General features: G+C 37.0%; 1 protein-coding gene and 2 long non-coding RNA genes across 3 annotated transcripts; all 3 read left to right on the top strand.

The window, feature by feature from the left end:
* Positions 1-8,828: 8,828 nt before the first annotated feature.
* mRpS7 (mitochondrial ribosomal protein S7) lies at positions 8,829-9,826 on the top strand. The gene is made up of 2 exons (XM_068284206.1): positions 8,829-8,951; positions 9,024-9,826. Exons 1-2 carry the CDS (start codon positions 8,914-8,916, stop codon positions 9,631-9,633), a joined length of 648 nt encoding a protein of 215 aa, XP_068140307.1. The 5' UTR covers positions 8,829-8,913; the 3' UTR covers positions 9,634-9,826.
* Positions 9,827-14,563: 4,737 nt separating this feature from the next.
* LOC137573887 (uncharacterized) lies at positions 14,564-15,291 on the top strand. Its single transcript, XR_011031933.1, has 3 exons — positions 14,564-14,706; positions 14,776-14,993; positions 15,050-15,291. It is a non-coding gene; the product is annotated as an uncharacterized lncRNA (long non-coding RNA).
* Positions 15,292-17,245: 1,954 nt separating this feature from the next.
* On the top strand, positions 17,246-20,883 carry LOC137572488 (uncharacterized). The gene is made up of 2 exons (XR_011031682.1): positions 17,246-20,267; positions 20,358-20,883. It is a non-coding gene; the product is annotated as an uncharacterized lncRNA (long non-coding RNA).
* The last annotated feature ends 1,783 nt before the right edge of the window (positions 20,884-22,666 follow it).

The raw sequence follows: 22,666 nt of genomic DNA, 5'->3' as shown, positions 1-22,666 counted from the left end.
TAACATAACTTTTATAATGCATTATCAAGTAAAGTAAGTACTTGAGTACTTTAAGTAAATTGATTTAAATGCACCCCTCCCCCTCCCCCGTGCTCAATCCAGGCTCAATCCAGGCTACGCCCTTGACAACTACTATTGTTGTTGGTATAAATATTTTTCAAAAACTAAAGAACTACAGTTAGTTTAATTTTGTTAACATATCTAAAAAAAAATTCAATTTGATTATGTGGTTATATTATAAATCGTAAATTAGATAGGTCTGGTGTCTCTTCTGCTGCCATTGAGCAAAATAAATTCTCATATAATGATCAAGCTTCAAATGGAATAATATCAATTTTAGCAAAATGCGAGAAAGAAAACATAAAAAAAATTTGGTCAAGATTAGATTATTTTTACATTTTGTCCCAATGCTCGGGAACGGACGGATTTAGAGGCTAGATGTCTAGAAACTTTGCTAAAGAAACTTTGTAAAAAGAATGAATATTTTAGAAATTAGAAGCAAATGAAAAAAACATCCTTTTCGAAAAAATGGCAACTTTGATGAAAAACTTCCGCAAAAAATTTTGTATGAAACCATCGTGATAACTTAAAAAACTAATGATGCAGTTCGATTCGCAGGACCCGAAATAGGGTGAAACCATCGAATTTTGCCATGTCTTTTTTTTCGACTATCACAGTGTAATCTAATAGAAAATAAGATAAACGATTTAATTAAGATAACTAATACTATATTAATTAGAGGTAAACCCGAATGCAATAATAAGTCAGAAGAAATTGAAATAACCAAATTTAAATTTAGTCTTTTAAGAGAAGAAATAACAAATATTATTTACGCAATTGATTGGGCTAAGGCCAATACCGTAAACTCATTAATACTGTCCTCTGCTGAAATAGACTATATTGACACAATTAAAGAAGAGAGCCTAACATTGAAGAACTAATAGAGTTTGCCGAGGTCAGCGTAGCCTCAGACGGTAAATCACTCCTTTATATTGTTAGCCTACCCAGAGTAATTAATGATACTTGTAAACAAATCCTAGCAATACCAATTAAATATCAAAAATTTATAGAAGATATAGACTATGAGAATATCATGAAATGCAACAAGAAATACTTCGGGTTAATCAATAAGAATAAATGTAAAATTCATAATGGTAAGACAATCTGTAAACTGGAAGATCTGACTAATTTAGAAAACAGTAAATGTGTAGGCGCTTACTTGCAAAGAAGGAATCCACAATGTAAGGTCATCAACAACCAGCACGTAAAATCCCATTCAGAAATAATGCCCGGTACCTTGCTGCTGAACCAATTTCAAGGGGACATCAACATCAATGGAGAAAACATTACCCTAGAAGGCACCTTCATAATTCAAGCGGAAAACGCGACAGTCATCATAGAAGACTCCTGGTAGTCGAGGTTCAACCGCCGCTGTTGCAATTACTATCAGATAAGCAGCAAAGAGGTGAAAGGTTATCACTGGAAATGATCAAGGAGCTACACATTAATAACACTAATAATCTGGAGAGAATCCAAAGAAACAACTTGATTATGTCTTCGTCAAACTGGATTATTCTAACGTCCGCACTTAAAGGGGGAGGAGTTTAGCACTTCTATCATAACAAGGAGTTAAGTACTTATACCATAACAAGGAAGACATAAACCCAAGTCCATCAACACATGCCCATTAACCGTATGCTCATTGGCCGACCATATTTCATCATCACATGCAATACCCATCGGTCAACCCCACTCAATTGTCACATGCCCATTTGTCGCATGATCGCCTATCCCAAGTAACAGTCCGATCGCTAGGATAAACAACAAGCCACCCCACTCAATCGTCACATGCCAATTTGTCGCATGATCGCCTATCCCAAGTAACAGTCCGATCGCTAGTATAAGCAATAAGCCTGATACCCAGAACCACTCCACAAATTTCGGCAATGAACACATGTGTAAACAAAGAATGGTCCCACGCACTTAGTGGACTAATGGATTCAGCCAACGCCGCCGCCTGCGACGACGTCAATTATCCAAGCCTTCATCCAACATATTCGAATCATAGAAAATCAGTCTTAAGCCTAAGTTCAAACCATCCGGTAACTTCGCTTTAGCTCCGCGGAATTCACTCAGTCAGAATCTTTCAGTTATCATTAAGTTGTATGTAATTGTAAAGTGACTTTAAATAAAAACTTTATTTTTTTATATCGTGAGTGAAGGAAGTGTTTAATTTATATAAACATATTCAAGTGCACAATTATATTTTAATGCGTATATGTTTAATTGTTTATACTTGCAACAGAGTGTTACAAGTTGAGCTCATTGTATTGAATGATTATTTGTATGAATATACTTTACTTGATGATTCGCTTTCCAAGGATAAAAGGGGAGGAGCTCGACTCCAAGCACCAAAACCACAGCAGTACTTTGATGAGATTGCGGATCAGCAGGCGAAAAGTCAAGCGAATCCTGCTTAACGTTTTCTTAATCTTACGGTTGGCCAGGAGATGAAATCTATAAGCGGCACAGTTTGTCGGGTCTGCCAGTATACCATTGCCCAATGCCGCGAACGATAGTTGAAACCTTGCAGCTTGGAGGATTAATTAATTCAAACATCCCTTAGGAAATAAAGGACGCTTCAGATCCCACGTCAATTAAGCGCGGACTTGGAACTCCAAAATAATGAATGGTTAGCCTCGCACTACCCAAGAGGCTCGTTTTGCGCATCCCACGCGGCCTGGAACCATTCGATAGTCAAGGGTGACTTTAAAACAATGGCTCTGGCTTCACCACAAGTTTTGCAACTTAAGTGGTAAAGCGTCTCCGCTTATGTGAGGCCTGCATTATGGATAAAAATCGCGGTAAATAAGTCCCGGAATGAAGGCCAAGCCAGGCTGTCTCCGTTGAAAAATTCGACTTCGCACGGAGGGACTGTGTGGCTTTGATAGGCCATATTAACTGAGGGACTGACTGGTGGGGGAGCCATTTTCGCAGGCAATTGCTCAAGGTATTTTTTTGAAGATTTGTACATATATTCTGTATACATTAAACAATATTTTGACATACTGTAGAATATCCATACCATAAATCAATCAATACAAAGAGCTCAACTTGGAACATTTTGTTGCAAGCATAATCAATTAAATATGTACGCAACAAAACATAAGTGTGCACTTAAATATGTATATATGTGTACATTAATGTATTCACATAAACATATTCACAAAAATACACAACTAAGTATGTTCAAATAAGTATGTACATAAATACGCACATACATATATTCACTTAAGTCACAATGCACAGGCGTAACATGTGCTGACCAAGAACTTTGATGACTGACACTCTCCCTCTCCTTTGTAGCTGTCGCCTAAGTCGCAGGATAAGAATATATATGTAAACTTAGGTTAAGCCAAAGAATATTTGAATTAAAATCAATTGAAATCATACCACTGAAAAAGACAGACGTGTTCTCTTACTCAAACAATAACCTAAGAGTGGAACCCGGTCATTACAATACGAAATTTAAAAAAATATATATTTTTTGACGATTTACGCCTTAATTGTTAAAAAAAAAAATTTTAACGAAAAAAATATTTAGTTATTTAATAAGAAGCTTCTGTTAAAAATTCAAAAAAATCGGTTCAGTAGATTTCGAGTTTCAGAGGTCAACGTTTGAAAACACTGACATGAAATAAACGCGTTTAAAGTTTTAAAAGTATTTTACACACACGGCCGACCGCGCTTCTTAAAAAGCTATAAAATCTAAAATGCTGTCAATATCGTTATGAAAATTTGGGAAGCATTCTCTTAAAACACTATACGTTTGAAATATCAAACAAAAAAATTGAGTTCTTGAAAATTCTAACTCAATATAACCCCATAATAGGATGTCTACTCCGTCTAGATGGCAGCAATAAATTAACCAAAGCCAATAGCTCAGGCAATTCAATATGTATGTAGGATCTTCTGCATCAAAATAAAACCAAGCATAATTCTACAATTAAATAAGGATGGAATGTTTATCAAAAGAAGTCTACTAAAATACCATTCAAGTCTAGTCTGGTGCGACTCACATTGCGGTGACCAAATGCAATATCCATACTCTAAATAGGGCGGACAAGCGAAGTAAAAAGAACTTTAGTTCTGTAGGGGTCGTCAAATTTTTTTGACCATCTTTTAATGAAACCAAGAACACTAATGGCATTTGCGATCGTGGTGGAAATATGGGTGTTAAAATTTATCTTATGGCCCAAATCATTCATATTATCAAGACGTTCCAAAGGACTATTGTTTAGAAATTAGTAACCAGTTGAGGAGAGTTACAATAAAAAACCATTACCGTAGATTTAGTAGTGTTAAGATATAAAAGATTAAACTGGCAGCTGGATTGAAAGTTTTTAAGATCAGCTTGAAGCCGACAATATCAATTTGTTTCTTTATAACTAAGACAAAGCTTGACATAACTAAGCACACCCGAATGAATAATGATTAATGAAAGATCGTTAATGAATAGTGTGAAAAGCAGAGGGCCAAGATGACTACCTTGAGGTACACCAGATGTCATAGGAATGGAATTGGAAAAAGGAGACTTAAAAAGTCAGTGTTTATCGCTTTACTGAAGTCAGTGTATATGACTACAGTTTGTTTAGCATTATTGAACCCCTTGATAATTATAGAGGTAAATTCTAAAAGGTTAGTGGTTGCAGATCCACGTTTCACAAAACCCATGTTGGGATGGCGAAATAATAGAGCTGCAAAAATGTTGCAATTGAGAAATTATAATTTTCTCAAAAGCTTTCGGAATATCGGACAATTTCAAATACCCCTATAGTTAGAAACTTCGGATATTTTTATGCAGAGGTATGATATACGACTCCTTCCAAATAGATGGAAAAGAAGAAGATTCGACAGACAATAAAAACAATTTTAAAATGGGTTTACACAATGCTTTTGCACAGAACATGATTTCACATCCAGGTCGACCATCTGACCCCGGAGAATAAACGGGTTTAACTAGTTTGCTTTGAAAAAACTCACACACATATCGGCAATTGCCTGATCAGTGCTGGCTTTTTTATTTTGAAAGGACAAAAACGACAAATTTTAGAGTAACGGATCGCGCCAAATCGCTGGATGGTGCGAATGCTGCAGAGGCAGTGGAAGAGGCTGCTTTCAGGAGGAGCTCATGTCTGGGCCGGACTCAGCGTCAATGCAACTGGTCAAGGGCTCGAAAGCGGCACCGGTAGTTCCACCGGCATCGAATATCCCTGAGCTCGACGAATTGGGTAAGCTCCTTAGGGATCTAGTAGAGATGTTCAATCACAAGTATGAAGGAGCTTCAGGAACTCCTGGCCAGTTGACCGTCTGGAATAGGAGAAAGTCTACTGAGCCAGATCAACAGCCCGGTGTGGTCAAGGTCGTAAGTAGACTTCGTGGAAAGCCCCCATTCGGTGATTCTCCAAAACGCCCAAGGGATGAAGTGGCGAATGACAGCTGTGCGCCAGCAAAAAAGCAAAAAAGTGCACATCTTGGAGTGATCAGAAAGGCAAGTGATAGGTCCAAAATCGAGAAGACACCCAAAGCCAAGGCAGCGACCTAACGCTATTATCGTCGAGAAGAAGGGCAACATGTCATATAGCGACATTCTAAAACTTGTGACACGTAGCGAGGATGCCAAGCTCAATACCGTGGGCGAGTGTGTCCAAAAAGTGACACGTACAGCAAGGGGCGACCTGCTTCTAGAGCTAAAAGGCAGTGCCAATAACTTGCAGCAGATCAAAGGAGATATCGATATGAAATTGAGTGGCAAGGCCGAAGCCCATACCCTTACTGGAAATTCTCGATATGGATGTTGAAACAACCGTGGACGAGATTATAAATACGATTTCTGCTGAACTGAGCATGAAGCTCTGAGATGTGGGCTGAACGACCACATGATAAAAGGCTGCCACAACAAGGCTAAATGCTTTTTATGCCTTGAAAGGGGATTTGACCAGTTGGACCACGTTTTCGGGGGTCAAAAATGCCCTGCATGGACCAAGCAGAGTCCCAAGATGGTGTCCCACCACAAAAAAGATTAGAATTCTCTAAGTGTGCTTGAGTTAAACACAGATGCCGTGTTAATTAGCGAACCTTACAGGTGCTGTTTGCCACAAAGCCTCTCTCTGAACCAGAGAGCGGGTACTGTTACAGGCGTTTGCTGCCGTACACGTAGTCCTATTAAACAGCGGCTCCCAATTTACCTTCAGGCGCGCGGGCATGGGATCAATCATTGATCTCACTTTCACCAGCACCACCGGCCTTTATCCATACTCGTCATGGAAAATAAGAGATCCCTACATATACTGCAAGTGACCACGAGGCCATCGTTTTTGCTGTGGAGGAGTCTGGCAGTCCACCAAATGCTCCTGAGATTCCTTATAAAAAATATAAGGTAAATACGCTTAACCTGCAAGAATTTACAGCGGCACTCAATAGCTGCGACTGGGAACAGGATGAATCAGAGATTATGTCTCACCATCTCTCCAATATGGTCGAGGGTGCATGCGACGCAAGATGCAGCAATGTGGTGCATACACAAGGCACCACAAGTCTGTATATCGGTGGAACCAAAATATTGGCGACTTAATGAAAAATGTCTTGCAGCGAGGAGACGCTACTAAAGGGCTAGACGCCGAGAAGCTGAAAACTTGCCGCAGCTGCAGCACGAATTTAGATCTGCTAGGACGACATTAAAACACGCCATTTGGGCAACTAAGAGGGAAATTTTTCTAAACCTATGTGATTCAGCAGAGCACACCCTTGGTTGAAGGCCTATAAAATCGTCGTAAAGCGCATATATGCAAACAGGCAGCACAAACCCCTAGATGCGGAGCGAATCAGCTTTATAGTGACTGAATTATTCCCGCGCAGAGAAGACTCAATCGACAGTAGACGTCCTGTTACACCAGGAGCAAGAAGTAATGTTATTGACCCCGTGACAATACAGGAAATTGCGACTGAAACAAGCGCACTGAAGCCGAGTAAGGCACCAGGGCCCTATGCCATCCCCAAACGGGCCCTAAAGCTGGCAATGGCGCTGCGGCCAGACTCATTTTTGGAGGCTGGAAATGGCAAAAACTGGTGTTGATCCCGAAACCTGGAAACCCCACAGAGATGGCCTCATCGTACAGGCCCATCTGCTTGGTGGATACTATGGGCAAACTCCTAGAGGACCTTATATGTACCCGGCTTCACAGAGCCATCAATGCCGGAGAGGACCTATCGTCCTACCAATTTGGTTGTCGCAAAGCCGAATCGGCATTGGAAAGGTTGTCAGTATAGTCGCAACAGACATAACAGGCACTTGATGGAAGTACGGGATGAAGAAATACTGTATCCTATCTTAGTGTATTGTACGTGTACTGTATGTATGTTGCCTCACCGTTAGTTTTTAAATACATTGTTAAATAAATAGAATTAAAAAAAAAAAAAAAACAAGGGTTAAAGTGCTGAACTTTACAACGAAAGAGAAAATACATATACAAAGTAAGCGCAAAAGAAATAATGCTGATATTATTGATTATTATTGAGTATGTCTATAGAGATTTTCAAGGGTCAGATCAGTGCTAAGATCCACATTGCAGAGTGCGGTTGTGTACAAAGATGTAGCCGTTGTGTTTTGTCAGTTTTGTAAAATGAATTTTAAAGCTTTTTCAAATTGTCATGTTTCGTCTATTTTGTTTAGTCCTTGTTTTAAAAAACCTATGATTACCTATGATTGAACAAAATATATCGCTGCAATGAAATAAAAATGCACTACAATTTTGTTTTTACAGAACAAAAGTGACTTGAACCCGACGTGGCAAAGGTATATGAGAAAAATAAGTACCTATTGTAATCGCTGCCTATTATTCAGTTTGGCTGTGCAAGATGTACATTGTTAAAAATAGTTGTTCTTTGGTGGGTTATGTTTCCAGTCCAAATCAGGACTTCACAATAGTACTTCAAGAAACCTTCAAAAAGGTATGTGCCAAAATTTTTTTTTAAATTTTCTTTGCCATTTGTTTTATTTTAGCAAGGAATAGCAGAATATTTTCAGCTTTGGATTTGGAAAACTACGAAAGAAAGGCGAAAAGAAACATTACTTCTGTGTGTCAAAATTTGGTGCAGAATCAGCTCACACTTACCACCACCCATTTTTTACTAAACATTTTATCATCCAAATCCAATTGATTGTTTGAAAATTTGTCAGTTACTGACAAAATCTGCTACTCACATCGATAATCTAAACCATGAAAGAAACAAAATTCAACTTAATTTTAAAACTGAGAAGAATTTTATAACACATATTCAGTGGTAGGACATACAGTTTTGCGGCTCTTAACTTCGATTTTATGCGATTTTTAAAAACTGTTATTGAACAGATTGGTCGTTTCTATTAATACCATAAGATTTGTCATTGTAATATAGCATTGTTACATATATTTTGTTATCTTATTCTTAGTCGCTTCCTTTTTCTGGAATGAAAGTGCATTAAATTGCATTAGCAAAGTCCCGAAGTATTCCTAACGGGACACATTTTTAAAATTTTAAATATCGACAATACACCATTAAACCCCTTGAGATAATTGTACGTTGAGTAAAACTACGATAAACTGTAAGGCAAATTTTAGCCCCATATTTAATTTATATAATTGTGTCTTTGTGTAGTTGTAAAATCAGCTGTTAAGAGATGGTGGATGGTGCTAGTTAGACTCGTCAAGATATTTGGTGAATGGTCTCTAGTGGGAATAGGGTGTCATTAACCTTCGCCCATGAAGATGTTGGCTATTGGGAATCGAGTATAAGATAAGTAAACGTAGATGTCTTGAAGTCTCAATATATCTAAGCATCTTTTAACTTATTGCATAAGTGTGTTAATGCAGAATGTCTTGGTCAAAAAATGTATCAAATAATGCATGGAGGTACAACGGCAAAGCCTAAATAAACGCTGTTATGCTTTTAGATGCTTAATCATACTAAAAATCTACTTTCAGATGCGGTCGGTTAATGTCAATGTATCCCCGACATTATGTTAATCCAATATACCAAAGGGACGCCCAATGTTCTAAGCGTGTTGAACTGTCAAGACTTAGTCACATGCCAATCAAGGGAGCCCTTAATAACTCATCGGATACAATTTTTAATGGAGAAATTAAACAGAAAATGATAAATTATATAACCAAAAATGGAGAAGGATTTCTATCGCGAAAGCTTATGGTTCAAACGTTCGAAATGATAAAGCGAACACAACTAGAGGCTTCGTATATAACACCAGAAGCTAATGAAAGAGGAACGGATGCCGAAAGCCTTTTAATTCAGGCTGTCGAAAATTGCCGACCTTTGTTACAATTGTCCTCCATAAAACGTGGCGGCGTCAAATATCATGTGCCTATTCCTCTGACCAACAAAAAGTCATATTTTTTGGCTATGAAGTGGCTTCTTGAAGCTTCGCGCGAAAAGGATCGTAAAGTTTCATTACCTGAAAAACTAGCATGGGAGATTCTTGATGCTGCCCATGGCCACGGAAGAGTAATTAAAAAAAAGGAAGAGTTAAATCGCCAATGTGAGAGTAATCGTGCTTATGCCCATTACAGATGGAGTTAATAAAGGTTAATTACACATATTTGACAAATACACGACTTGGACGGAAATGGCTGGGACTTTATTACCAACGATCAATCCCAAACAATTGTTTTATTTATTTTATATTACCCATTCCAAACCTTTTTATGCAAGAGCTTACACTAAGCTACTAGCCATATAAACAAATAAGTTGCTTAAAAAAGCAATAGCCCAATTAGTATGTTTTTAAAAGACGGGTAAGGTGGGTACACATAATATGGGTAAATGTTTACTACTACTATTCGGGCCCAAAACGTGCTTAAACTACATAATTTGGGTATCAAACGAAAGAGAAAAATTCCACGAGCACGACCTCAGGTGCGCCTTGGCGATTTATTTCGTAGTTTTTGAGTAATTAACAAAAGAAAATTAATATTTTTAGCGGGACTATAGCTAAAAGTAGCTTTTTCCGGCTAAAAAAAGCTGTTCAATTTTGAGATGGTGTTGCCGAATGCCGAATTTTGGATACTCGAATACGCGGGCTTTTTGAATCTTTTGTTCGCACTATTCTCAACAAACGAAAATATTGTTGAGTTTACAATATTTCTTGACTTTATAGAAGGCTGCCAGAGCAGCCGAATATTCCTCGACTTTTGAGTTTAGATAAAAATATTTGGCTACCAGGGCAGTCAAACAACGCGCCAAATAAAAAATAGCGTTTGACAACACTGAAATCTAGCTTTACCCGATTTTTCCACTTTTCAACACTGAAATCTCGAGTAGTAATAGTAAACATTTACCATAATTTTACATGTTCAACATTTGTTTTCTGCAATTCAATTCATTAATATACAAACAAAACCATTTTACCCTTCATACTACAATTTGTTTTTCTTCTTCCCTCATTCCCTAAGCAAAGCAACGCGCGCATACACATAAAGTTTAAGTATCGTTGCGTCTGTGTGTGTTGATTTGATGATAATAGTAGGCAGCAAGCAGCGCTGCCGGCAGGGATTGAACCGATTTATATTGACTCTAACTTGTGTTCTATTTATCCGATCGGATTGAAATTTGAATCTGAGTTTTTATATCCAATACTATCATCGTAGTAAATTTCATGGGGATATCCAATTTTTATAAAAATGTTAGTGGTCCGATCGTGACAATTTTCCTACTTTATCTTACCCGGGTAATAAAAAGCGCAAAAAAAAAAAAATTCATCGCGATAGCTCTTAAGATGGCTGAGTAAACCGCATACGCACAGACGGACGAACGGACAAACGGACATGGCTACATATATCGACTCAGCTTCTCATGCTGATCAAGAATATATATACTTTATGGGGTCGGAAACGTCTCCTTCTGTGCTTTACGAACATCTGACCAATTTTATTATACCCTCTGCAAGGGTATTAAAATCAGAAATAACTGACTAGGAGGGCTTTGGGCCAATGTTTTACTGATTTCAGCAGGACAATCCATGAAATATGCCACTGAACTTGGAGAACAATCGTGTTAATATTATCGCTATTAATCGGTAAATATTCAAAAATATCCAAAATTCATAACAAAATATTATGTTCTGGTATCTAATTGGAGCAGCAGTATCGATGAATATATGTATTTCATGTGCGGTGGCCGCACATTCACTTAAGAAAGTAATATTGCCAGAAGAACAAATACAAAAAGTACGACCAAGCGTTCCAGAGGGCTTGACACTCGGCTTAATGTTTTGGAATGCTATGTATAATGTTATTCACATTATGCATATGCCTTGGCACTAGTAGCGGCTACAGACAAGTATTCACTGATTTCACTCAGGACCTCTATTCACTATCCACAGCCGAAGGGCAGGGACTTTTTAAGTTATTCTACACCTATATAAACATATGGTTTAAAAGCTGTCATGGGGAAGTCAAATTTGAGACTTAGACATACGCCATAAATCATATAATGAATGAGAGGCGGAGAGAGAGAATGCGTTTTGTAATCCTCCTTTATATATCCATCTCTTTATCTTGAAATAATTTATAAACAGTATAAATTATTTTTTTTTTATTATCCATTTTGTAAATACTAATAACTTTTTTCATCAACAATCTATTTCATTTTCCCGCAATAATTTAAATTTGGCGACATGTTTTTTTTTTTTAAATTGGTAACGCCATTGGGCGTGCTTTCCAACATTGTCTTTATTTAGCTATATTCCGATAAAAAAGATACATTTGGTAAATACATACATCGAAAGAATGTGGTGAGACGCACCGTCGGTTATACAAACTTACGGCCACCTTCTCGACCATTTTAATGAGTATATAGCGCAGTTCCACGTTATATATGGTGTAACCAGAACTTCGCTATATACCTAAGTTCTCGGTACGTGCATCTGGGTATCAAAGTTACGCTTTGATGCATTCCCTTCGCAATCCAACAATCCGACATAATGGTAGTGTTTGGTTTTATGTAACGGTTCTTATTACCTCAAACGGAGCTGCCGCACATTTTCGCTTCCCGAATTCACCCCCAGAAATATGTAGGTATACCTCCCGAATGAATACATCCCATACTCATCCTCATTGCCGTCACCAAAAGTGCTAAAAGGAAGCAGAACTTTCCGAAACTTAATAGCAATTGCTTAAAAATCGTGTCTTTCCTGACAATTTCGAAAAATTAAACCCTATCAATCATTTGCCGACGATTCTTAACAGATCAGTATTGGCGTTGACATTTTTTTGGCCTGCTTGGTATCATTTTAAGCAACTAATTCACTTTAAAGTATAACTACACTTCAACTATAAAAGATAGTGAATTAAATTCCCCGTCGAATGAGGTACTGTTCACCAAAACATTTACCATCTAGCTTTAGCAGATTTTACCAAGTATTTACCCTTTAATTTATGTTTATATATGTAATACGCCTTTGCCCTTAGGTCGGAGTGGGTAGAGGTTGTAACATTAACTTTACTTAGGGTCATTCGTAACAGGCCCGGGCCTGATGTCATATGGGCCACTTGTTCGTACTGAGCGTTGTACGACTACGTCTACGGCATAGGAAGTTTTTAACAGCTTTGGTCTTTTCGTCTGAGATACATATCTTCTGATTGTTTCGTACATGTATCGCAGCGTGAACAGAGTGAAGCCTGAAGTCCGGCAACCCCGAGAATCTGCGAGAATCCGTGTTCTGCGTCAGGAAATCTCTGTATTTCGCATCGATACGTCTATGATGTGTTCTCGTATGGTGGGATTTGTAGATTTGGTAAGTCTTTAAGGTCCTGCAATAGTTCTTTCTATCTTTCCTTAATTTGACCATCGACAGTCTCATCCCAATCTAGGCCCTTGAGTGTCAAGTCTTGCATAAGAATTTTGCACCGAACTATGATCGGACTTATGAATCCCAGCAAGTCAAACATTCTTGCTACTACTGAAAGTATTGATCGTTTGGTAAATGGTTCTTGGTGGTCACAAATGTATCGAAATGTAAAGATGTCACTGCTGGGCATCCACGTCATTCCCAGAGTTTTGGTAGTGTCTTGATCTTCCATGGCGATAAATACTTCGTCCTCTGAAGTTTTCGTAATTTCCTTGCAGTTGCTACTAAATTTTGTAAGATGCAATCCAGCCTGTGCTAAGATGTCTACTGTATCATTTTTAATGTGTTGAAGCTCGGTTACGCTATTAGCTCTGGTTAGCAAGTCATCCACATATAAGTCGTTGCGTAATGTTTTAGCTCCTATAGGATGATCATGTGAGTACAAATCGGCAATATGATGAACACCTCTGTTATCTAAGAAGGGTGCAGCTGACATGCCATATGTTACAGTGGTAAGCTCATAAGTTTTTATTTCTTCTGATATTGTTGGTCGCCATACAATGCTATGTAACTGTAAGTGCATACCTGTTCAGACGGAATGATAGAAATGGTAGTATTATGTCCTGTTTGAATTGTGGGGCCAATTATTAGAAGCTCGTTTAATGATTTTCCCGATGATGTTTTAGCCGAAGCATCAAACACTAAGTTTCCTAGTAACGCTGTGCGGACGCAACACGCAATGAAGTGGTATGTAATAATTCGGTTTGTTCTGGTTTGCAACAGGTTTGAGAGACATGTGGACAAGTATTATACATATACTCGTCGATGAAATCCACATGGGATTGTTTTAGTTGTTTCCTTTATTTCCTAATGATTTGAAACGCCGTACTGCGTTGACTTAAGACATTCCTAATTTTTCTGGGGGTTTTTTAAATGGAAGTCGAACTTGGATTCTTCCATCAGATTTTGCACTTGCATTTTTACAAAAATGGGTTTCGCATTCTTGTTATTTTTTGTTTTGCCGGTTACCAACAAACTCACACTCTTCAATTTCCCAAAATCTTTTAACTAGAAGATCAAGTGATGGGTTGACGTATAGCAATAAACATTGCTGTTGAGGCTTTTCGTGTGTAGTTTCCAAATTTCCACCAACTATCTATCCATATTCTGTGTTGATTAAATATGGCATGTTTTAGCCTAAGCATTGCTGACCATTAAAGATTGCTGCAACAGCCCACTCGTGTTTATTGAAATGTGTATCTAGTGAGGCTCGTTGAAATACGGATCGGCTAGATTGATATAAGTAGGTATGGTCCAATTTGATGTGTCAATATGATCGTGTGGTTGCTGAGCACGAATTTTTTTAATGACGGAAAAATTTGCGGACCAAGTTGTAATGTACAGGAATTTTAGTTATTTTAAAATTCAACTGATTTCGATTATTTAGTATTTTTGGTGTTGTTATCGATATTTACTAAAGTGGTGAGAATCGAAATTTAGGTAACCAGCTGAAAAAGGAGTGAACTAAGTGGCAACGCCACACATCTGATCGGTTTATTGCTTGCTTTGCTTTACATTATTTTCTATAAATGGAATTTGGATAAAACAATAAGAAAAATAAGGCAAAAGAGTCTTATTGGACAGCGTGGTTTTTGGAAAAGTGTTCTTTCTTTTCTCCACGTGAATTCCAACTGATCGGACGTATTTGTCTAAAATTTTAAATAACCCAATAGGGGAGTGCATCAGAACCCCTACGCGTGTGCGAAAAACAAATTTATGCGTGTGTATGTGTTCGAGAGATTGATGTAAGTTAATTTCATTGCAATAATTCTCGAATTACTGTATATTTAACTTATGCATTTTCTTTTCAACAGCATCGGAAATAGTTTCCATCAAGTATTGGCAATTTTTGTAAAAGATTCGCCTTACTTGACATTTTTTTTGAGACACCTGTCTTCGGCAGACTTGCCCCCAGCAGTCTCAAAATTTTTGTGAGTGAACTGTTTGCGGCAGTCAAAGGCTTGAACCGACGATCGATTGTGAAAATCCGAGAGTTAAATATATTTAACTTTTGCCTTGGATGGTAGTAAGGGTAAATAAAAGATAAATTCCCAAAATTGTTTTGTGTCTTATACAGTGTTATTATAGATATGGCGTTAGCGAAGCAAAGTGAAAATTTCGAATGTTGAATCATATATAATTGTCAACATCGCACTTTTCGCTTATCCTGCCTCCCATGTAATCTAGACCTTACAAACCGAACACGTGGAGGATTATAAGCCTAGAAGGATGTACAAAACCTAACCTAACCTAAATCTTAACCTAACCTAAAGCGTGTAGTATTATAAAATAGAAGGATGTATTAAAATCTAACCTTTCTACAAACAAAACCTAACCTTAATCAACACCTTATTTTTTATTCGTCTTCGGAACGGACGAAATAATCAGGATTAAATGAAATGAGTCAACATAAGGCTCCCCAGTAGTTTAGAATCAATTTTAAGTTAAGTTTACATTGAATTTCTTTTTTTTTTTTTTTTTTGTTGGCTAAATGCTTCAATGTTAAAGGAAATTGAATTCAATGGCAGTGTATATTTTCGTTAGTTAATAATTTTCATTTTTCAGAATTCGAGTATGCATGTAAATTCACAATGTAACTCAATGCTTTAGCTCTATTTGGAATTTGTAATCCTTCCTATTTTCAACAGCGACAACAACACAACAAAAGATCTTTCTGCGTGGGAAAAATTAACAAGCGGTAAGTGTATCTTAAACCAATTTTCTGTATACATTTATAAATTTATCTGATGAAATGAATTTATTACGGTGAGCATTAGCATTTGATACATTGTCAATGGACATATATCGATAAAAATATTTATATAGAAACGAATTTGTAAGGATATTCGCGTAATCACGCCACCTAGATGTATAAATTTTTTTTCTTTTAATTTGATTTTTTTTATTATATTACGTATTAGAGTAATCATTAGTAATAAGAGCCAAAATGCAACAAATGCAACCTTTACAATCGGATTTGTACTGAGATTCAGCTATTTAGCTAAACTGTTTTGAAAATGAAGAATTTTTGTAGATCAAACTGATCTAATCTCTAGTACGCTGATGCTAATTATTATGAAATGTTTGAATAAATTTTAAGTTCATTATGAATTATTAATTTCTTTAGTTCCCTGATGTAGAAGGAGAAGTCCTAGCTTTCGTATTGGGAGTCTGCGATAACTTTCACTGGCAAGCTCATGGTAGGGTGGGTACAGACGCGGAGCGCAATTATCATCTATAGCGCCTGCAAGAAGTGCTGTCCGAAACTCTTTTTTATTCTTTTCTAATAAAAACCCAGTCAAGGGATTCGGTTAATATGAGTAGCCGACATAGATAAAATACGCTATGAAAATACTAGCTATGACGTTCACAAAGAACCACCCCACAGGCTGTTTTTGCTAGTCGTTTATGAATCCCATTGAGCAGTCATATGCATACTAAACACCTTCTCTAAAGTCTATCACACGCGTTCTCAATATAATTCAAGTGGATCGGGTAACTCTAGTTGGAAATCGAGGTATAGTCCTGGTGGAACCGCGGGAGTAGGTTTATCCGTTCTGCCTTCATCTTATTGAGCAAAAGGATCGCAGTGTCACTAACCTTTGTGTTTTGCTGACCGATGTCGACAGTGCAAACCAGGAGTGTTAGACTGCTAATTTATTTTATTGATATATATGTGTAGTTCTCTTTAGCTAATACATATATAAGGCGGGATGTCCCAATTTTTATTTGAGATTTTGTCGTGCTATGTCAGGTGTTATTACATATTTGGCGCCCACGTGGGCCCGTAACGAAAGGTCCTAGAATGGTGAGGCTAACAGAAAAAAGGTCTTACTCTTTAGGGCAAGAATTGGTCCCATGGACGAGAGGTTGAATTTAAATTTTAATGTAAAGGGGGTCGAATAACATCAGACCATATTGAGCCTTCGACAGAAAAGACCGAATGTGTCATTGCCTTTCTTTATTACTTTCTTTTTTTTTCGTTTTGCTCTCTACTTATTGAGGAAAATTTAGCTTGGAATTCGTCTTGTAGCAAGACTACAATAGCGAACACTTAAACACTGCTTAGGACGTAGATGGTATTCTCTTCTCATTCTATTTTTGTGTAACGTTTGAATGTTATGCTATGTTATGTTATGATTCTGCCACAGCGACCTCTATTAGTAGGATTGGCTAATACTGGCATTGGCGAGATACGTCTAGCTTGGAACTCGTAACGTAGTAGGTTTACGTCTACGACCAATAGAGCGCAAAACCAATAGCTTGAAGGATCTTTTTGTTTCTTTCTATTTTTTTTGGTTATTATTTGCTTTTGCACAGGCTTTGGATAATGCGCTGTTGCCGTTGCTGCAACCATCTCCTCTTCATCTTCAGTATCTTCAATACGTGTATCATCAAAACGTGTGATCGGTGTCTAAAAATAATCCACTTAAAATATTTATGTTTGTTATCAATAAAGGCTGAATTTTTAACCTTAAGGGATGCAAACTCTTTCATTTCACTTCTTTACTATTTATTTTGTTATAATATTTCCACACTTTACTCTGCGTCGGTGCCATTATTTTCAATTCCAATTCGCAATTAAAATATTGTGCTGTAAAGTTTACTTCGCGCTGAAATTCACTCACCCACGCGATTATCTGATCAAATAATCAATTATTGATTCAATTAATCGAATGTCCCTAATCGATTAAATATAATCGCAAATTGAAACAAAATAATCGATTACTGTGTATCATATAATTAATTTTGCCATCACTCCCGGAAATGGTATATGAAAGTCGTTTCATTAATATTCTTTCGAGCCTCCGCTCTAATCTCATCTCGACCACATTCTAATACTTTTATTAACGAATCGGTTATCAGCTTTCTTATTTGCATCAAATATTCATTTTTACATTTCGTTCTCGATGTCGAAATCTTCATATCCCTTCTCGTGTACTAAGTTTCTGACCAATTTAGTCCATTCATCTGACAACTGTGCTTCAACAATCTTCTGTTCAAACTCTGCTAGACGCTTTGGATGTTGATAAACTGGCAACTCATCCGTTAGTGCAATGTTCATCTCAATAGGAGTGCTTGTATTTCTAATAGGTTTGTAACTTTCAATCAACTGCCTGACTTCACTAGCGATTTCTGCACTGGGGTGTGACAAGTCACTCTTGATTTCCACTTTGTTCTGTTCTGCACTTAAGATACACATGCTTTCAATTTCATTAAACAACTCAGCACAAGATCCATTCGCCTTATACAATGATTCTTTTTGCTTGATGCTCACGAGCTTTGTGCTTTCATTTGTCACAACCAAATCAACGTGGTCTAATATGGTTCTACCCAAAACTGTCTCATATGCGATGTCCTCATCAGGAACGATATGAAACTCGTCTTTCATCTCAATGTCCTTTATCTTGACACTTATGGTAAAACTACCAAAGGTCATCACATGACTTTCACCAATGCCTGTAAGGGTCTTCGAATATCCTGTTAATGACTTAATTCCAAGTTTGACAAACACGCTTTTACGTGGGAGACTCAAATTTGCTCCTGTATCAGTTAGACCGTTGAACTTAATGGTTTTATTAGTTACTTCTTTCAACTCTAAACCCGAATCAGTAAATTTACCTGATGCTTTTACTAATTTATTCTCTACAACATTGGTTCTTTCTACTTTGGTGGTATCTTTATCTTTACTCTGTCTCTCTGTCTGCCTGCTTCCACAGTGAACGCTAATTATCATCAACTTCGTGTCCGCTGTCTGCTCTCTCCGTCTGTCTGCACAGTAAACACTGGTTTCATCAACTTCGTGTCTGCTGTCTGCTCTCTCGATCTGTCTGTTTCCACAGTGAACTGTAATTATCATCAACTTCGTGTCCTCTGCCTGCTTTTTCTTTTCCTCTCGAGCTCCTCTCAACTTCAGTCGCCGACTCTTTGCCTAAACGGCGCCAAAATTCTTAGTAACGCTCTACTTGCGACGTCCGACCGCTCATCGTCCACCTCGTACAGTCACACCAACTTTCACTACTTTTTGAACTTGAAGTGGTTGCTTTTTGTGAAATTCGTTCGCCAACAACCTTGATTTTGTATATGTATTACACGTTAATGCATGCAATTTTAACAATTTTCTGTTCACTTGCGAACTTCACACACACACAAATTTCACTAATTGTCTTGGGCCAGAAATCTCGGTTGAGCCCCCAGTTTGTGGGATCGGAGTTTATCCCGGTTGAGTCTCCAGTTTGTGGGATCTTAATTTATCCCTATTATTAATTTCGATATTATTTAAGGATGTGATTTCGTTATTTAGTCTTATTTATTAACAATGTTTCTTTGTGATAAGAAATGATTCTTTGTGTGCGATGTGATCGAGGCGAGAGTTCGATTGCTAGTGCTTTTTAAATCAACGCTTCTGCTTTATTTTTCAATTAGTGAGACGACCAGATAGGTACGGCCGCTGCGTGTCGTTCTGTCTCGCTCACTAGGTACTGCACGATTTCCATGATTATGCCCGCCTGACACTTCATTTCCTACATGCATACAACCGTTTTTCCATAAGGCCGGAGTTGGCCGTTGGCTGGTTGGGGCGCTAGGGTGTTCGTATGCTTGAGTGAGCGAGATACTAATATATGCTTGTAAAAAGCATGTAAAACTGCATTTGTTTAATAAAATCAAAATGTTTGCTTTACTGGTGTAGGGTATACCTAAGTCGGCGAGACGACTTACTTACTTCATTTTTATTCACTTTGCCAAATATATTACTGCCTTGTGCAGTCACTGTACTTTTTAATGATGATGTAATATGCACGCGTTTCACTTTATATACATATGTATATGTATAAGTTAACAAACAATCTAAAGAACTGCCTTTGCACTAAGTCTTAGAACAATTCCATATAAACATAAATACGCTGACACAGCGTCTGACCAAGAGCCCATAGCATGACCATACGCCTTACATATTTACTTCTTATGCATTTAGCTTTAGATTCATATTCCCATTTATGTACTTAGGTTTAGTTCTCTTTTATTTTCTTCAACATATTCAGTTTTTGTATAACCCTTTAATAATAAAGAAGCATAACTCCGGCACTTGGCCGTAACACGATTTATTATCTCTAATATATTGCTGATCCACAAGGACGGTGATTCAGATACCTAATCGTATCTCATCCTAATCTACATAAATCAATCCATAAGCTGGATCCCACCAACGGCAACCCCTAACAGGAACCAGTGGACATATTCAACATCTTAACTGGCGCCCAACCGGAATTGGATTACCCTCTAAGAATCCACACCCTACCAACATGTAAGTGACTGTTCGGAAAAAATATAGACAAATTATAATATATAAATTTGAAACCAAACAAATATAAAAATAATAATAAAAATATAAAAGTGGCAGCATAAAGTGATCTTGCTTCAAAGCGCAGAAAAACTTGGTATTGCGGACGTCTTTAGGTTCTACCAAGATAATGACCCGAAGCATAAGGCGGGGATTGTGCAGACGTGGCTCATCTGGAAGTGTCCTCATGTTGTCCATCCACCAGCCTAGTCACCAGACATGAATGTCATTGAAAATTTATGGGCCATTTTGGATACAAATATTCGAAAAAAGAAAATTTCAAATAAATCGGACCTTAAAATGGCATTAACCGAGGAATGGCAGAAGATAACGGCACAAGTGACCCAAAAGTTGGTCGAATCGATGCCAAAAAGGCTCAAAAAGGTGGTCACACCAAGTATTAATATTTAAAAATTTTTTCAAATATTAGCTTAAATAGTGTAATTTACTAGCTGGTTGAAACAAGCTGCGGCATTCTTTTTGGTTTATTTTTATACCCTTGTTTAGTTTTTAAGTTCTGAAAATGTTATGAATACATTTAAAGAATAAATTAAGTCATATTTTATATTTTGAAACATTATATTAACTACTTGCATTTAAATTTTTTTGATATCGCTTATAGTTTAGATTTTATAGGAACACAAACTTTTTTTCAGGGTGCTGGTTGAAATAAGCTGTGAGCCACTGTAAATCAACCCATAAGCTGGATCACACCAACGACAACCCCTAACAGGAACCAGTGGACGGACCCAATATCTTAATTTATATATATATTTATGTGAATATTAATATTCACGTCTTTTCGCAATCAAAGTATCAAATTAAATGAAAAAGCCTGTACCAAAAATACTGTTTCTAAGCGAACGCAATGCATGCGAACGAATCCTAACGGATCTTTCCCAAGCTCTCTTCTTTGCTTACGCTTTGTATTCGCTATGCGAAATGAGAGTAAGAACCGTACCAAGTGAAGACATGTGCGTAGTACGCAAAGGGGGTTTTTCATTTATTCTTGCAAACAAAGAAAAATATTTTTTTCAGTTCTGTTTAGTGGTCTTGTTCAGATTGATTTTTATTTCAAAAATATTCTTTGGCTTTACCTATTGTTACATATATATTCCTATGCTGCGACTTAGGCGACAGCTACAAAAGAGAGGGAGAGTGTCAGTACATACATACATACATATTATTTAGGGCGCTTGCATCACTAGCTCATGTTACGCCTGGGCATTGCTGCTCATGTGTACCTATATATGTATGTGCATATATAAATGTACATACATATATGAACATGTTCAGCTGTATATTTATGTGAGTATGTTTATGTGTATATATTACACATAAACATATTCAAGTGCACACTTACATATGTTTTATTGCGTACATATTTGATTGTTTATACTTGCAACAAAGTGTTACAAGTTGAGCTCTTTGTGTTGAATGATTTTTGGTATGGATATATTACACCTCCCCTTTTTAGAAAATAACGTAATATTATGGAGTTATTTATTAATTACTAATAATGATAATAAATGATTGATTAATAGTAATGTATTTATGTTTGTTAGAAAAATTGTTTTATTTGTGACTGGCCAGACAAATTTTATTTAAAAAATCAAAGAAGCTAACATCGGCTATGCCGAAGTTTGTATACCCTTGCAGTCCTTGGTAATAATAATTTACATTTTCAAAATTTGTTTTCTGCAACTCAATTCATCAATATACAAACAAAACAATTTTACTCTCATATTATCACATATGTAAATTTCATAGCATACTCGATTTTTATGAAAATGTTTCTTTTAGTTCTTCTAGAGCTATATGATATAGTGGTCCGATCCTGATGGTTTTCATACCTTATTTTTGCCGGGTAATAAAAACCCCCGAAAAAAATTTCAGCCCGATAGCTCTTAAGACGGCTGAGTAAAACGCGTACGCACAGACGGACAGACAGACGGACATGGCTATATCAACTCAGCTTCTCACGCTGATCAAGAATATATATACTTTATGGGGTCGGAAACGTCTCCTTCTGTGCGTTACAAACATCTGATCAATTTTATAATACCCTCTGCAAGGGTATAAAAAAATTTAATAAATTTTTAATATAATGAAGTAGTAATAATAGTTGAATCCATAAAAAAAAATTTTATGTTTCATTCGTTTTTTTTTTTTTTTTAATTATTTTTGTAAATTTTTAACCTATCCCCATGTACCATGTACCATTTATGTTGTTGTTTTTAGATATTTCTACCACTTCGAAGGGTCCTATATAGGCTGAGTCAAGCTTATGACCAGCTTCGTTTTTTTAAGAAAACCTTATCTCCTATTTCTATTTTAAAATCTGCTGACTTATTGTCATAAAA

The sequence above is a fragment of the Drosophila tropicalis genome, unplaced genomic scaffold (assembly GCF_018151085.1).
Source record: "Drosophila tropicalis isolate 14030-0801.00 unplaced genomic scaffold, ASM1815108v1 contig_1002, whole genome shotgun sequence".
NCBI classification, from domain to species: Eukaryota; Metazoa; Arthropoda; class Insecta; order Diptera; family Drosophilidae; genus Drosophila; species Drosophila tropicalis.
The sequence above is the reverse complement of the archived record's forward strand: the minus strand, read 5'-3'. Positions and strand labels throughout refer to the sequence as shown.